At 39.5% G+C, this 16,025-nt stretch overlaps 2 protein-coding genes across 4 annotated transcripts; both read left to right on the top strand.

Annotated features, from left to right (window-relative positions):
* The first annotated feature begins 356 nt into the window (after positions 1-356).
* On the top strand, positions 357-6,846 carry TM2D3 (TM2 domain containing 3). 3 transcript variants are annotated; one of them, XM_062584230.1, is made up of 7 exons: positions 357-451; positions 1,210-1,308; positions 2,139-2,296; positions 2,885-3,059; positions 3,671-3,746; positions 4,804-4,932; positions 6,787-6,846. In XM_062584230.1, the coding sequence occupies exons 1-7, from the start codon at positions 370-372 to the stop codon at positions 6,803-6,805; spliced, it is 738 nt and encodes a 245-aa protein (XP_062440214.1). In that variant the 5' UTR covers positions 357-369; the 3' UTR covers positions 6,806-6,846. The 3 variants fall into 3 exon arrangements, with proteins under 3 accessions (XP_062440214.1, XP_062440213.1, XP_062440212.1); XM_062584229.1 differs by lacking the exon at positions 6,787-6,846 and having other exon boundaries at positions 1,213-1,308; positions 4,804-5,927; XM_062584228.1 differs by lacking the exon at positions 6,787-6,846 and having other exon boundaries at positions 4,804-5,927.
* On the top strand, positions 6,124-15,961 carry ADAL (adenosine deaminase like). Its single transcript, XM_062584227.1, has 10 exons — positions 6,124-6,202; positions 6,787-6,917; positions 7,473-7,533; positions 8,329-8,416; positions 8,934-9,015; positions 10,021-10,147; positions 10,851-10,931; positions 11,236-11,374; positions 12,070-12,170; positions 13,623-15,961. The coding sequence occupies exons 1-10, from the start codon at positions 6,143-6,145 to the stop codon at positions 13,812-13,814; spliced, it is 1,062 nt and encodes a 353-aa protein (XP_062440211.1). The 5' UTR covers positions 6,124-6,142; the 3' UTR covers positions 13,815-15,961.
* Positions 15,962-16,025: the final 64 nt, after the last annotated feature.

Raw genomic sequence — 16,025 nt, 5'->3', positions numbered from 1 at the left:
TGAAGGCTGTGATGCTGAGAGCAATTCTAGTGAAAACGGAAGCTGCCTTTTCCTCCTCGGCCAACGTTCTTTGCCAGTGGGAAACGCTAGATGCAGCACCAGGCTCCCTGAAATCCCGTTTTTTCCCTTGGAGCTTCGGGCCCGCTCTCAGCCACGGAATCCCGTACTGGCGTTCACCCACCTCGGAGCCTGCGGGCGGCCTGGCGGGGCGGCCTGGCGGGGCGGCCCGGTCGGCCCCCGGCCCGGCCCGCCGCGCTCCGCCCGGCCCCGCCGCGCTGCGCTGCGCTCCGCCCCGCCCGGCCCCCGCCCGCGCCGCCCCGCGCCGGTGGTGGCCGCGCCGCGCCCCGCCCCGCGGCAGCGGCGGGCAAGATGGCGGCGGCGCCGCGCGCCCTGCGGCGGCTCTGCGGCGCGGCGCTCTTCCTCTCCCAGCTCTACGTGCTGTCGGGCCGTGGTGAGCCGCCTTCGCCCCAGCGGCCCGGGCCGGGCGGGCGGACGGGAGCGGGGGCCGGGGCCGGGGCCGCGGCGGGGAGGCCCGGCGGCGCCCCGCCGTGCTGCGGCCCTGGCGCCGGGCGCCCGCGGCCAGCGGCAGTGGCGCCCGCCTGGTGCCCGGGCAGGGCCGAGCGCGGCTTCCCGGCAGCCGCGGGCAGCGGGCCGAGAGCGCCGCGGGCGGCGCGGCGGCCCTGGGCCCGGCGCGGGCCGGGGGCTGTGGCAGCCGGGTGGCCGCCCCGGCGCGGCCCCGGCGGGCTGTGGGGCGCGGGAGCGGCGGCGGCACGCGGTGCGTAGCGCCAGGGCCCCGCGGCCCTCGGAGCTGGGCGCGGGCAGGGGCCGTTTTGCGCTGGCGGAGCCGCGGTTTCCAGCGAGTTCTTCTGCTCGCGCTTTCTGCTGAGGAGGTCACTGTTACTTGATTAGATGGTTTTGCTGGTAACACGCGATCAGCTTTGAGTACTCTAAGGGTCTAAAGAATCAAAAAAGAGGCCGAATAGAGGCAAAAATAATTTCTTGTCTGACAGGAACAATTCTAGCACTGATCTTTAATGTTTGGGCAGCCTATTATTTCTAAACTAGGAAAGCAGTTTTTTGTAATTACCGTTTTTAATCTTCATTACACTTTTCACTTGTAATTTCCTGTCAGGATTTTGGAATCGAGCTGTTTCCGAAAAACAATTTTCTTCTGGAAGTATCACCTTCTCCATTTTTTTTTTCTTATAGCAGGATCTTTGATGACCACAAAGCACTCACAGACCCAGTCTACGCTTGCAAAAAGTCTAACTTCAACAAGTACAAATGCTCCCTATTTTAAAGCAGCAGGTACAATTATTGCTTTTGTTATATCTTCTGTTGTTCTTCTATAGGACTTCTTCCTCAAATCTTGAATTTAATAGTAAAGTTCTTGAATTCTATAAACCTGTGTATGCTTTCACAGTCATAAAAGACATACTATAGTATAGCACAGAATTAGAATTACTTTTAAATGTTCTTAAGCAGCTGTAAGGATTATATAATTGGAAGGGTTGTCTGTGTAAGATCTTACAGCTAGAAAATGACTTTTTAAACCAGGATCACGATTCACGTGTTTAACGCCTTCTCAGGATGGTGGAAGTTTTTGAAGGTTCCACAAGAAGTTGTTACTATGTCACATCTGAAATAAATACAGCTTTTGTAGCTTATTAAGCTATATCAAGTTTGGCTGTAATACTTTTCTTGCCAACAGTTTGAAAGAAGTGATTCTGAACACAGGCAGACATCAAATATCTGAGCTTACTATTACTTATTTAGTGCTGAAGCAAAACTAGATTGGTGTCAACCTATGTCAACCTGTTTCTGTACCAAAGCTGATTAATTCTGTTGATAAATACTGGTTGAGATGGTGTTCTGTATAAACAGTTACATTACTTCTGGGATTCATGCTGAGCCCTATTCTTGGTGTTGTGCTATGTTGTGTTGATGCACTGTCCTGTACAGACCTTCTGCAGGGATCCTTGCAGCGTACCTTACACTGTTGTGTGGCCCGTTCATCTAGCTCAGCAGGCTCTAGTGGTACACAATACTCACCTTTAGTTCTGTTCATTGCCTAATAGAGAAAGCCTTTTATATGTGTACACACTCACTTCATATAGGCTTTTTTATTCATTTTTCAGAAACTACAGAAATGCCGTTTTATGTGACTAAATGTCCTAGCAATGGACTTTGCAGTAGATTGCCAGCAGACTGTATGACATGTAACACAAATTTTTCCTGTGTATATGGGAAGCCAGTCACTTTTGATTGCAAAGTTAAGCCACATGTTCATTGCGTTGTAAGTAACCTATTACTTTTAATCTGGATTAAAGTCTTTTTAATTTAAATTTTGGTATCTTGTCATTAAAGAAATTTTTAAGATGAATTTCTGTTTTGTTACATAGGCAGGTTTACAGATTGGTACGTTTAATCCTTAACTATAGGCTGTTGTTAGAAGAGGCAGACCTAGACTACTACTTTTTGTCTCCCCTTGCAAGGATCTTTTTGTTATGCAGCCATGCGATTGAGTTAAATCAGCTTGTTGACGAATGATAAATGAAACATTTTGAGGGTAGGGGTTTAATTGTCTGTTGGATGAGCAAACTGACTGTATATAAAAAAAGGTAAGACTAAATTGAGGCTGCCTCTTTTGACTATAGCCTACAATTAGACTGGACTAAGCAGCAATATTAAACTGCACTTTAATGACTGTTCTTACCAATTTTCTGATGTTGATTTTCTATTATACTTGATCGTGTAGAGATGGCAAACATAGAATAAGCCTTACTTTGCTCGAAACTTCTATCTGTGATTTGTAGCTGTAATTTGATACTGTACACTGTGAAACTCTTGATTATTAACGAAGTGTCAATACTCCCTTTTATAGGATCAGAATAACAACGAGCAGGAGAACTTCACAATTAACATGACATGCCAGTTTTGCTGGCAGCTTGCAGCAACTGATTATGTATGTACCAATTCTACAAACTGCATGACAGTTTCTTGTCCACGACAACGATATAATGCCACTTGTACAGTACGGGATCATATTCATTGTCTAGGTAAGGTGGGCTAAAATAGATTTTTGTGAATAAACTCTTTCTAAAGAATTTCTTAACTTCTTGGTATTGAGTCAATATAATGATTGTTTATGTCCGTTGCGGTAACAGTCTGCACCTTGTTTAATGTGAAAATAGAGTATTTTTATAGTTATATTTTCATTTTTAATTATAAAAATGACAGTTCTAACTATTGGCTTGAAAGACTACTGTTACCTACCTTTAGGTGAGCGAAAATAGAACTATTTTATTTCTGTCCGTTTTTATGAATTAAACTAATTTGGACACCATTAACAGAATCAGTTTCAAGTGTCATCAATTAAACTTTAAAAAATTCATGTTAGTTCCACCCACCTAATTTGATTCTCCATCCCCCGCTTTATTTTTTCAATTGCCTTGCCTTTTTCTGGTGTGAGACAAAGATTAATGGAACAGAGGGCAATAGACAATACATGGGTTTTTCTGTTATTATTGGTGGTTCTTGGTTCAATTAATGTCAACCGTTTTAGTTTCTTGTTAGCAAAAGACAGTTTGTTCTAGCTTCATGTTTTGGGGTTTTTTTGACTCATTTGTCTGTCTGTTGCATTAAGGTTTGAATATGTTTTAACATTTAGGTAATCGTGTCTTTCCTAAGATGCTCTATTGCAACTGGACTGGAGGTTATAAGTGGTCTACTGCCTTGGCACTAAGGTACACAAGAGCTATTAGAGAACTTCATGCTAAATTATAAATATTAATTGAGTATTAAATCTTCAGTCTGTGTTTTTCTGCTCAGTGGGCATTACTTAATTGAGAAATGAGTACCTATTATTTTGTGGCAATTTGTCTGACAGGATCTGGACACACAGGATGCCTTAAGATTTCATATACAATGGTATTGATGGTCTTCATTAAACAGAGGTTGAAAGAAAACCTCTACCTTATTTCTGCAACTAATGTACTTCAGAGTAAGTGCCAATGATTTTTAGGCTTCACAGAACGATCCTTTTTTCTAAATAGGGAAGACATGTGTTTCACTCTGGTGTCAAATAAGGTGCAAATGTTCAAAAATTCTGCAAATTCATGCTTCTGTTCCCATTTCTTAAATAATACTGAAAATTGTTTATATTAATTGTTTCTTGGCATCTGAAATGAATGTGGATGTTCTGGATTTGACAGATGCCACTGAGTTGGCTAGAGCTGTCTTGGATTTTTTAAGATTTCCCTTCCAACTCTTAACAGCTAGAAATACTTTAAAAGGGTATGAAATCGTATGGCCATATTGAAATGAACTGGTTAATTTTTGACATATTAAGCCATTAGAGGACTACAGTAGTGATTTGAAAGTAATTGAAGTAGTTTCAAGAGACTTTTTCATAAAGTTAATATTTCAAAAATGGTTAATACAATAGATTTATGTAGTGAGTCTCCATGTTATCTGAACCAAAGATGTAATAGCATCTTCTGTCAGGCTAGAAATGTTGAAACACAAATTCGCAAAGTTTGAATGATACACATATTTTTAATCTCTCGCTATGAATGAAAAACAGTTGAGTCCACAAATAATACTCATCTTAAGAAATAGTGCTGTTGCATCAAGAACTTACTCATTACGTAAAAAAACAGCTGACTTGGTAATTATAAGACCTTTGTATTTTGCTGTGTGATAGAAAGCAAAACTATCATCAGCTTGTAGGTATATTAAAAATAAGTGAGTGTGGATACCCAAACAGTTCAGTAAGAAATAATCATGTTTTTATTTTTGTAGCATCACCCTTGGTGGATTTGGAGCTGATCGTTTCTATTTGGGCCAGTGGCGCGAAGGTCTGGGAAAACTCTTCAGCTTTGGTGGACTTGGAATATGGACATTAATTGATGTGCTACTAATTGGTGTTGGGTATGTGGGACCTGCAGATGGCTCCCTTTATATTTAAATGTAGATGTAATATGTTTCAGAGAGGAGTAATCGTTTGGAAAGGGGCATAAATAAAATAATGTAGAAATGAAGCCTTTAAGGTAGAATGAAGAACAACTGTTCTTTTTATGTGTATAGATTTTAATGTACAGTATCTGTACTTAGTCTGCCTTTAACTAAGGTAAAATAAAAGAGTGGATCACTGAGTAAGTTGAAATTAATTTCTTTTGTTTATGGGCATGCTATTTTTCTATGAAAAAAGTTGTACAGATAACTGAATTCCACACTGTTCTTGAACTTGATCTGTCAAGCACCCAGAGATGTAAACTGATTTGATATTATTTACTTTGTATTTATATGTTCAACTACAAATTTAAATTCCCTAAATATGTCAGTAATATATTCATATTTGGAGGATAATTTATTTGCCTAAGCCTAAATTACCTTAGCAGTATGTAGATTGCCATGCTTTATGATATTAATTATGTTAATCTCTTTGTGGATATAGCAAGGTCTGACGTTTGCTTAGTGACTTGTTGACTTAAAAGTGTGGAGGGGTTTTAGAATTAGATTGCAGTAACACCGAAAGCTAAATGTGAAATAATTAAAATACAGTTTAGGATCATTCCAAGATGTCTTTGTTATGTTTGGGTTTGACCTGGCATATTGGTGAAAGCTGCATTTGTCGTTGTGCTAGCAGACTTGGAAGTTAATTTCAAAGAAGAGGTCTGGTATGTAATGAGTAGCTTATCCACTTAGGACTTTGTAGGGAGATACTTCCCTAGTGGAGTATCACCCTGTAGCAGACTGCAGCGCCGGGAGGAGGAGTGCTGACAGCTGGCTGCCCACCTCGCGGCTCCGCGGCCTCCTGCGGGGGCCTCTTACACTGGGCTTCAACTGCTGCTTGTGTAGCGCTAAGGTGCAGTGAACCTGACAACTATGACTTGAATAAACTAAAAATTGAAGCTTTCATTGAATATTAGTTGTCGTTTTTGAGCAGGCCTCCTTTCTCGCTGCTGCTGTGTTTCAGCGCACCGCGTGTGGAAGCGGGGGCCGCCCCTGCGCGCCCGCTTCCAACGGCAAATAACGGATCCCGCCGGCGCCGCGGGGCGGAGCCGCCATGTCGCCGCCGGCGGGGCGGGGCCGCCATGTCGCCGCCCGCCGCCGCCCGCCCGCCACCACAGGCGCCGTCATGGCGGCGGGCGCGGAGCGGCAGCGGGAGCTGCGCTTCTACCGGGAGCTGCCCAAAGTGGTGAGCGGCGCGGGGAGGGGCGGCGCGGGGCTGGCGGCGTAGCGCAGCCGGCCGCGCTAGCAGGCAGCGTTTACCGCTCTGGAACGCTCCTTCCAGCGCGCTGTATTCCGCGTGCGGAGCGGCGGCTTTGCACCTCGGCTGGTTTGCAGCTCCTCCGGCCTGATCGCCCTGCAGTCAGGTCGAGCCCGCGCAAGCTGTAGCGGCGCCGCGGCGCCCCGCTGGCCGCCCGTGCGCTGCCGCGGGCGCCGTGCGAGCCGCGCCGCGCCGCGGCCGCGCTCCCGGGGGGGAAGGCGGGGGGTTCCGCTGCGGGGCGGCGCGGCTCGGGCTCCCGGGCGGGGGTCGGGGCCGGGGGGCCCCCCTTTTTCTGCGGTTAGCCCCGCTAGGGTGGAGGCGGTTCTGGGCTGCGAGTTCCCTCTGCAGAGCGAGAAGAGGAAGGTGAGCGGGTAGAAAAACGTTGCTGTACCTGAGCAGTGTAGAACTCTGAGATTATAAATTTGACTTCTAGCTGATGAGGAAAGAGTTCTTGGATCCCATGTATTTTTTTTGTAATGAAATAAAAAATAAAGTATGGCTTTCTGTTGTAGGAACTTCATGCTCATTTGAACGGCTGTATCAGCTCTGCCACTATGAAGAAGCTTATGGCCCAGAAACCGTACCTTCAGATCCAGAACGGGATGACTGTGATCGACAAAGAAAATAAGAGGACGCTAGAGGAGTGAGTGTACATACGTGTGTGCGCGTGAGGAACAGCTACCAAGCTGCTTTGGACCAAGTCGAAACAGAAAAGTAGATTGCCCTACTCTGACTGCCGAAGTTTTAATTGCAGTATAATCTTGTAGCTTTTGTGCTTCTTGTATCTGTAAAGTCACTTCTTCAACTTGTGCAAATTAAATGGAAATGTCATGTAGATCAAATTTCATTCCTTTTTTGAAGGACTGAAAAGTTGCACTTGTAGCATGGGCTCTTTTGAGAAAATTGGCTCACATGGTTTCCTTTTATGGAAACGTCGTGTTTTTCTTTGCGCTTAAAAAGCGTGATGGTAAATGTAGTAATAATTTTTGTTGCAAATGAATTTCTTAGCACCTAAAATCAGAAATGGCTATTAAGATGATCTTGTTTGTCTTATAAGAAGACATATATTTTAAGTTATAGAGAAGCTAGTTAACTGAGCATGGTGAATACATGTTTTCCAGATATAGACTTTATTTTTTAGAATACTAATTTTGCCATTAAACTTTCATCCAATTAATTTTTTAATCTTTTGGTTTAGATGTTTTCAGATGTTTCAGATAATCTATCAGATTACCACCAGAACTGAAGATATTTTACTGGTAAGTTAATCAAAATTTAGCTTAAAACAAGCAAACAGAAATATCTCCTCTTGCTTTTTGAAAACAAGGCTAGTATTACATAAAAACAAAATTAGTTGATTTAATAGCATTGGTTGCTGAGCAACAATGATATCAACAATGATCCCTTCAATTGGAGTTGAAAACTAATTGTAAAACACGAAAATTTAGAAATACAGGATTTTATGCAACTTCTTAATTTAAATATTTTTTAAAGCAATGGTCTTGCAATACGTAAGTGGTAATTTGGAGCTCTCAGATACTTGGACTGATAATGACTTTAAAATGTTCATAGTTCTGTAATCGGCTGCCTCAGTGTATGCCAAGAGTACTGAACTGGAATTGCTTTTCTTTTTTTTTTCCCCCTCTCCCTGCAAATTACAAACAGACTAGGAGGACTGTTGTGTGATAAAAATAGGGCCAAAAAGTGCTTTGGCCTTTTTGCCTTTTCTTTTAAGCAGCTTGATCAGCTTTCAGAGCAGTAGATACGTGTGAAAGGGATTGTGACTGTGCCAGCTGCTGGGTGTTCTTGTTCAGACACAGAAATTCTCGTTTGTCGTAACTCCCGTGTACTCTCTGAGTATTGCTGAAGGAACTGAAGTTACCCTCTGTGAGTTCTATTTCCAGGGATGGAGAGTGATGGAAATGCATGGGACCTGAAAATTACGCAAGTGTTTCACACCAAAACTTCACTTTTCTTTTTTTTAAGCTACAAAAGAGAGTGTAACCGATTATAAGCATTACTTTCATCATATGGAAATGCTGTTTTTTAATCAGATAACTAAAGATGTTATTAAAGAATTTGCTGATGATGGTGTCAAGTACCTGGAATTGAGGAGCACTCCTAGAGAAGAAAAGGCCACAGGTACGGTGCGTTCTAGTTTTAATTTAAGTCTGATTGTACTATAAAACTTAATTAGCGTTGTGTTAGTAACAAGTCAAATTCAGTTAGTTCAGTAAAAATATATATGTATTTTGGCGGGACATATGTATACTCTTTTGACTTCATTATACAAGAATTCAGGCCATTTATTTTAGTAGGCTATCTGTTTCTTTTAATAGCTAATATATTTTAATTACTTAATTTTTATTTTCTTTTACATATGATTTTATACAAATGCATCAGAGAAGTAGCTATTATTAATCTCTGGTTCATATAAAATTATTTTCTTTTTTCTAGATACTCAGGAGGACATTTAATCCAAATGTATACTTGAAAATAAATCTGTGCATTTTTAAGTAGAATCAGAACTGTACAAGTTAGAATACCATGGAGCAAAATCAAAGGTGCAGAATGAATAGAGAGCTGGGTCTTATTGTAACATGACTTAATGATATTAGTTCAAATATGTCGATTCAAAAGGAGTACGTGTACTTTGTAGGTATGACCAAAAGGATGTATGTTGAGGCTGTACTTGAAGGTATAAAGCAGTGTAAAGAAGAAGGCTTGGATATAGATGTAAGGTAAATAATGCACACAGTGCATCTATTTCAAGGTTTTGTTGAGTCTGATGGTCAGTCATGGTTTGCAGAGAGGTATACAAACCATCAGTGTAGGAAAGAAAATCATGCATATTCCAGAGGAAGTTTAGTGATGTCTATTTTTTGTTGTTTTGTTAACCTACAATTTGACTAATGGTTTTATACAGTCCTCTATATAAATTAGATAATTCATATAGAAGCATGAATTTTTATCTTCCTTTTTACTGATAGAGAAGGAAACTGAGTGAAACTCCTCACCTCTAAGAGTGTGCGTTCTCTGCAGCATTTTCAGGAAAAAGTGATTTTTGGAGGATACCGCATTAAAGACCCCTCCATTAGGGCCTAGGTTCATTGTGAAGTTTTTTGCTGGTTTATCTGTACAAGTCACCTGCCCTAGAGAAGAGGCAGTTCCAGCTGGCAGAAGGGTTTTAGGTGTCTGTGGTTGCTTGAAGACAGTGAGCATGTTTCTGTCTTTTATACTCTGGGTAGTGACCCCTGTCAGATTTACCTGTGGAGGCTGAAGAATTCCTGTCCTTCCCACCTGCTGCTGTCACAGCTTGTTCCCTGATAGTGCAGGCAGCAAATGGGCAGGGTGTTCTTCCCTGCTCCTGCCACCACTGTAGCTACTGCATTTCATAGGCTGGCATATTAGTATAAGCTGAAATTGGTGACAGGATAATTCCAGTCATTTGTTCCAGTGTTATGGACAGGAGAGAAGATACTATGAAAACAGCTCTAGTACCAGAGCAAACTTTTATGGTACAAAGTGTATTAATAATCCCTGATGATAGCAGCAGCACGTGCTATTGTAATTGTTTTCCCTCTGCACTTTAGTACCTCCGTTACTTGAATAATTGCCTGTAGAAATACTCTCTGTACTCAACCATGAAGGAAATGTCTTTTTCTTTTTTTTTTCTAGGTATCAGATTTGTCAGTTTCCTGTTACTAGTTTGTAGTTAACTTAATAAGATTTCTTTTATCTCCTAGACTATTAATAGCAATTAATAGAAGAGGTGGCCCTGCAGTTGCTAGGGAGACTGTTAAACTTGCTGAAGAGTTCCTTCTTTCCACTGATGGGGTTGTAGTAGGACTTGACCTCAGTGGTGATCCCACTGTAAGTTTTTGTTTTGTTTTGATCTGTCCTTGAAGGTGAGTACTCAATGTTGTTTAACAGCAGATCCAGCCATACCTTATTCTTTTAAATGTTTTTGTCCTACATTTGTTGGTAGTTTGAATGGATTGCTTGTATTCTTGCTAGCAGGTTTATGCTTGTTGCTGTAAGGGGCAGATATTCTGACAAAGAATCAGTTGCTTACTACATGATATTCAGAGGAGAGCCACTGAAAAGCAGTGTTTGTATGAGAAGTGTCTGTAACTAAATTGTGCTGGTCAGATCAATGGGGTTGAGGTAACTTAATACTGAAAGTTGATACTAACTTAAATTTTTTTTAGAAGTATTAGATACTCTTTGGTTATTAAGAAAGCAAAGATATTTAAGGATAGCTGTCAAATTGAAATGAAATACATTTAGCTGTAGGTAATGAATGTGAAATAGGTGTCAAAATTGAGACTTAATTGGCTTTAAGTCAGTGTTGGGTATCATATGAACTACTTTTGGCCAGTTGGACTAAATTGTGTCCATGTAACAGAACATCAGCTATCTCACTGCATTCAAAAGTGAAGCACTGGAAAAAGAAAAATGATTAAAATTTAAGTATATTTAAATTAACCATCTTGATATTGCTAGACTTCTTAATTATATAACTTGAGCTTCATAAAAATAAGCTGTAGAATGATGATATATTTCTGTCTTCAAGGCAGGACATGGTCAAGATTTTTTGGAACCCCTCTCAGAAGCGAAAAAGGCAGGTCTTAAGCTGGCATTGCACCTTTCAGAGGTAAAAGTTTTCTTTATTCTCTGCAACTGAGGCTAAAGCTGATCTGACAGCCTCCAATTAAAAGTACTTTAGAACTGCAAATAGCTATGGCTTCTTTCTGTTTTGTAAGTCCATCTTGAGTCACTTTCATGCACCAATGCCCTCTCTAGAGGGTAGTAATGCGGATATTTAGTCTCATGAACATCCCCTCCCTTTTTTTTTGGATAAAACGTGCTATGAAATCAAACTTGAACTCAGGTGTAATTTGTTACTGTACAATAGTACAGCTGTGCTGCTGTGACAGAATGTAAAATATCTTCTTTAGATTCCAAATCAAGAAGAGGAGACCAAAATTCTTCTTGGCCTGCCTCCTGACAGAATTGGACATGGAACATTCCTCAACTCTGCAACAACAGGTTCAGAAGAATTAGTGCCACTTGTTAGACAGAACCATATACCTATTGGTAAGAAAAATAAGATCAGAAAGTTACTCGGTAATCTCTAGACTTCTGGGTATTGAACTTAATATTGATCCAGTAGCTCTAAAAGATTTGTCTTTGCCCAGAGCTGACTTACAAAGATACTGACATGAAAGGGTGTGTGGGAAAATTACTGATAAAGGTGTACTGCTGACACTTCTGTTTTTTCATGTAAAATCAATTTTATCAGAGAGTACTTTTCGATGATTTTTGAATTCCCCTAGGTAGGCTTTACTAGGTATTTTATGAACCTACCCCTCACTTCAGATAAATTTTTAAATATGCATTTGTGTTAATTGTTGTTCTTCTTTGATCTTAATGACAATTATTGGTACTGACTCAACAAATAAAACAAAAGGATAGAGAGAAGCATTGATATTGCAGCCTTGTTATGTCTGGTGTCATATTTGTCGCAGGAGCCAACAACTGACATCTGAAATGAAAACAAAACCAAAGTATAATCTTTAGTTACTGTGCAAAGCTGTTTGGTGTTTATGGGTGTGGTTTGCAGGCTCCCTAAATTGGGCATGCAGAGAGTAGGTGAGAAGGAGTTGACTAGTGAACTTTCCTCATAACAATTGGTTTGAATTTTCATTCAGGGATAGAAGTAAGTCCATTAATGTGTCAAAAACATGTCTTTTAATGTGATACATATCCTTGTTTCTTCATTTTTTCCTTAGAATTGTGCATGACATCAAACATCAAAACTCAGACAGTGCCTTCCTGTGACAAACACCATTTTGGATACTGGTACAACATAGGTCACCCTGCAGTGCTTTGCGTAAGAATTCTGATTTTAGACCTGTATTTAGGCAAAGACTGTAGAACTAGAAATAGTGTGAAATTGGAAAAGTATCTCCTTATTATGAATCAGAGCTGACTTCATTTATAACTTCTGTCCTTATAGCAAACCATCTGTTTATGGCAAATCATGATGTTCTGCTTTGAGAAACAGTTGTGGTACAAATGCAAATTTTAGATGTATCTTGTTTTTATTGTAAAAGCAAGACACACTTGATTATCTTATTTATATGGAAAATACGTATGCCATAAACTTTTTAAGTATTTGCATACGGACAGATTTTGCTTAAACATACTGGTCCAACATCTGCTTTTAAACTTGTACTTGCTAGGGTATTTATTGTGTTGAATGAAATTTCTTGGGGGTGCACTTGACAGCTAAATAAAGTCCTGAAATTTTGACATGCCAAGTACTTCTGCTGATATTTGCAGATTTTTTACACCCTTACTATCCTGTTATTTAACCCTTACAATTTTTAGCATTGTCCAGGCATATATATGTATTAGAGTTGCATAGAGTTGTCATATTATTATTCAAATAAGTGTCAATCTTTATTGTACTCATTATTGAGTTTGAACTCTATGATATTTGTTTGGTGAAATACAATCCACAGTTAGATGTTGCTCTGAAACAGTGAAGTCACGTGAGAAAACTGTTTACCCATTAAGACCTATAAAAACAAGAATAGTAAGGGAGAGAGATACTACAGTCTCTTAAGTTTAACAAGATAGAGATAGCAGGGTCTTCTCTATCCAGGGACATGAGAGCTCTGAATTGCAGATGAGAAATCTCATTAGCCCTCAAATAATCCAGATTCGATCATCTTAGATGAAAAATCTTTGGGTTGCTTTCTGTCGGATGTGCTTAAGATGCCAGCTTAGTACTTCAGTCAGCATCAAGACACAGTTCCTGCTGACATTGTACAAATGCAGGTGGTGATAAATACAGCCTCTCTGAAGCTGTAGGAATACAGACTATGTTCCAGGTCCCAAATTTGAGGAAAGGGAAAAGGACACAAACACAGACAAACACAGAGACATAGTTCACACGCATACATCTTTCTAGCTATTATTTATTATAAAATCTAAAGTCAGATTTCTGAAGAGAGTAAGCAGGTAGTAATCTCATTGAAGTTTGCTCAGGTACTCCAGGGGCAGAAGATGGCTTAAAATAGATACTTCTTATTTTCATTGAAAATCCTATTTTCTTGACAAGTTGTCTTTCCACTTTTAAGTTTTCTTCTATACTTGAGCAATATATTAATTTTGAGGAAAATGGGGCAAATAAGGTATAAAGTAATTATCAACAGATGAAAAGAAGTATGAAGTAAAATGTGAAATACAATAACATAAAAATGATTTGTGACATGTAAAAATGCCTGTTTTGATATAGAGGAACTAATTTAAACTACTTCTTTCAATTTAACTCTAGACTGATGATAAAGGCGTCTTTGCAACAGACCTATCTCAGGAATACGAGCTGGTTGCAAAAACTTTTAATCTGACTCGATCACAGATGTGGGATCTTTCCTATGAATCAATCGACTATATCTTTGCTTCAAGTGTGGTAAAATCAAAGCTAAAAGAACAATGGTGTAAACTGAAGCCAACTCTATTTAATTAATCAAAATATTGTTCTAAATATCTTGGATGTATTAGTTTAGTTAATAAGCATTCTTTACTGAAGTACCTGGATTTGGCCTTTTTCAGATCTCAGGGTTATGAATCCAGTCCTGAAACTGTGCCTGTGCAAAATCAAGAATGTAGGAAAGCATCATTGATTAATGAGGATAGAAGCAAAAGTCCTTCCAGATAATCCATTTGTGTGGAAGGGTTTTCAGTCAGTGACTAAAATTCTAGATGTGTCATCATGTAGTTTTTCTCTAGTTGTTACAATATGATTTTTTAAAATTACTCTGTTGAAATATGTGATCATATTACAAACAGTTCAGTATTGGAACGAAATAAAGGCATGATCTGAGGGATAAAAACAAATCTGTTGGCAACAATACACCAAGTGGTTTGGATACTTGGTATGTGTGTGTGAGATCTGTTTTGCTTTGTTTTTAAACATGTTTTGAGCAGTTGAGTGAATGTGAGGACAGAGACAACCTCAGGGAGAATGAAATATTTTTCTCAATGGAATTAAATACTGCATTTGTTTCTGCTGATGTATATGTGTGACTGAAACCTGCTGAGGATTGTTCAGTGTATGTGGTGGTACCTATCAATACACTTAGTATCCATAGTATCTTGTAGGGCCTCCATACTATATTTATACTATATAAAGATAAGAATCTTAAACATGTAGCAGATTGTGATATGTTCAGAGGAAAGGGTGTTGTTCTTTAGAAGCTTTTTAGAATTTCTAATTTATTTCTTTTAAAAAGCAATAAAAATAACTTGAACCTGCATGCTTTTGAAACTGGTACTTCTAGTGTGCATGTATGTGTGGTATTTATTGAACAGAACAACATATAAATGAGATTTCTGGTGTGTGTGTGGTATTTATTTAATAGAAGCATATATAACCTGCTTCAGAATTCGTTAATAGTCAGCTTTGAGAGGTATACTTATTTTCTTCTGAATTTTGTTCTGACAGCAGAGGGAGTTCCTTAGTTCAGGCAGTGAAAGGTACATAGGGTGAGTGTGTATGCGTGTGCATGTTTGTAGATATGTTTTATCTACTACTGTGCAGAACCACCACCACCACTTTCCCCCAGAGAGATTGTTGTTTTGGGGAAAGCTCAGCCATTATTAGAAACTTCTATTAGTAACTTTCTGTTACTTCAGAAAATCGTATCTGAATTTGAGAGGGTTGAAGTATAAAGTGACCAGTCATGTTTTTTTGCAGTTCTAGCAAAGCCAGAAAGCACTGAGTGGGTGTTCTGAAGGCAGAAAATCAGTCTATTTGAATGAGAGGATTACCGGTCTGTTGCAAGTTTCCTTAATGAAATTGTCAGTGTTGTTGACTTTGCTGAAGAAATTAGGAACATGGGCTGCGTGTTGCCCTGACAGAATTCACTGTCAGTTCTGTTTAATCTTTACATAAACTTCTTAGTGAGAAGGGGCTATTTTGCAGAAGCCTTGGGTAGTTAATACAGTGTCTTCAAATATTTGTGAGGTGTCCAAACTCAGCTTGTCAAATCATAGCATTGCTGCTTGTTGTATCTCAGGACAACTAGATAGCATGGCTGATCCAGTTGAAGAATATTTCTGAGGATAAAGCCTTGAGTATTAGCTTGAATAGAAATGTATTTTAATCTAAAACAATTAAATGATTATCAATATCCATTTACATAGGCATATCTTAAGATTATTTGAATACAAATACCAGCTTCGATAAAGATTAATGTAGTAGTAATCTATCAGAAGTGTGAATTAATTACTAAATTGGAAGATAGCACTGGCCAATCACACATGAAATTAGAATATGTTAAAACAGCAAGTCAGTTTATCACAGCTCAGTATTTGCAGAGATAATATTTTCTTTTCCTTCTTGTGTTTTTTTTTTCTTTTTTTAAAGAAGTTGACTTCTGTAACAGTTGAGAAATTGACTGGAAAGTTAAAAAAAATTCCTCCATTTTGTTAATACGTGCTGTGCTTGAGAAACAGAGCTGGTACATTTGTATCTTGGATGAAATAATTCTGTTCCCTAAGTATGGATAATAAGTATGGATAGTGTTTGTCTTTTGTAATAATCTTGTTTTAAATGCAAAAAGAATGTTTAGATAACTTTTTCTTATTAATCTGAGTTATTTGATATAGCTTTATTTAACTAATAAAAACACTTTTATAACTCTGTTTTCAGTATTTCAGTTGAACATTACTTTTC

Source organism: Rhea pennata, chromosome 10 (assembly GCF_028389875.1).
Source record: "Rhea pennata isolate bPtePen1 chromosome 10, bPtePen1.pri, whole genome shotgun sequence".
Lineage (NCBI taxonomy): Eukaryota > Metazoa > Chordata > Aves > Rheiformes > Rheidae > Rhea > Rhea pennata.
This window is presented reverse-complemented; position numbering and strand designations above follow the sequence as displayed.

Coding starts and splice junctions, on each gene's coding strand:
- TM2D3 (XM_062584228.1), top strand. CDS start 370: ATGGCGGCGGCGCCGCGCGCCCTGCGGCGGCTCTGCGGCGCGGCGCTC. Junction 452..1,209: donor CTACGTGCTGTCGGGCCGTG/GTGAGCCGCCTT, acceptor TTTTTCTTATAG/CAGGATCTTTGATGACCACA. Junction 2,297..2,884: donor AGCCACATGTTCATTGCGTT/GTAAGTAACCTA, acceptor TCCCTTTTATAG/GATCAGAATAACAACGAGCA.
- ADAL (XM_062584227.1), top strand. CDS start 6,143: ATGGCGGCGGGCGCGGAGCGGCAGCGGGAGCTGCGCTTCTACCGGGAG. Junction 7,534..8,328: donor GAACTGAAGATATTTTACTG/GTAAGTTAATCA, acceptor TTTTTTAATCAG/ATAACTAAAGATGTTATTAA. Junction 8,417..8,933: donor TAGAGAAGAAAAGGCCACAG/GTACGGTGCGTT, acceptor TGTACTTTGTAG/GTATGACCAAAAGGATGTAT.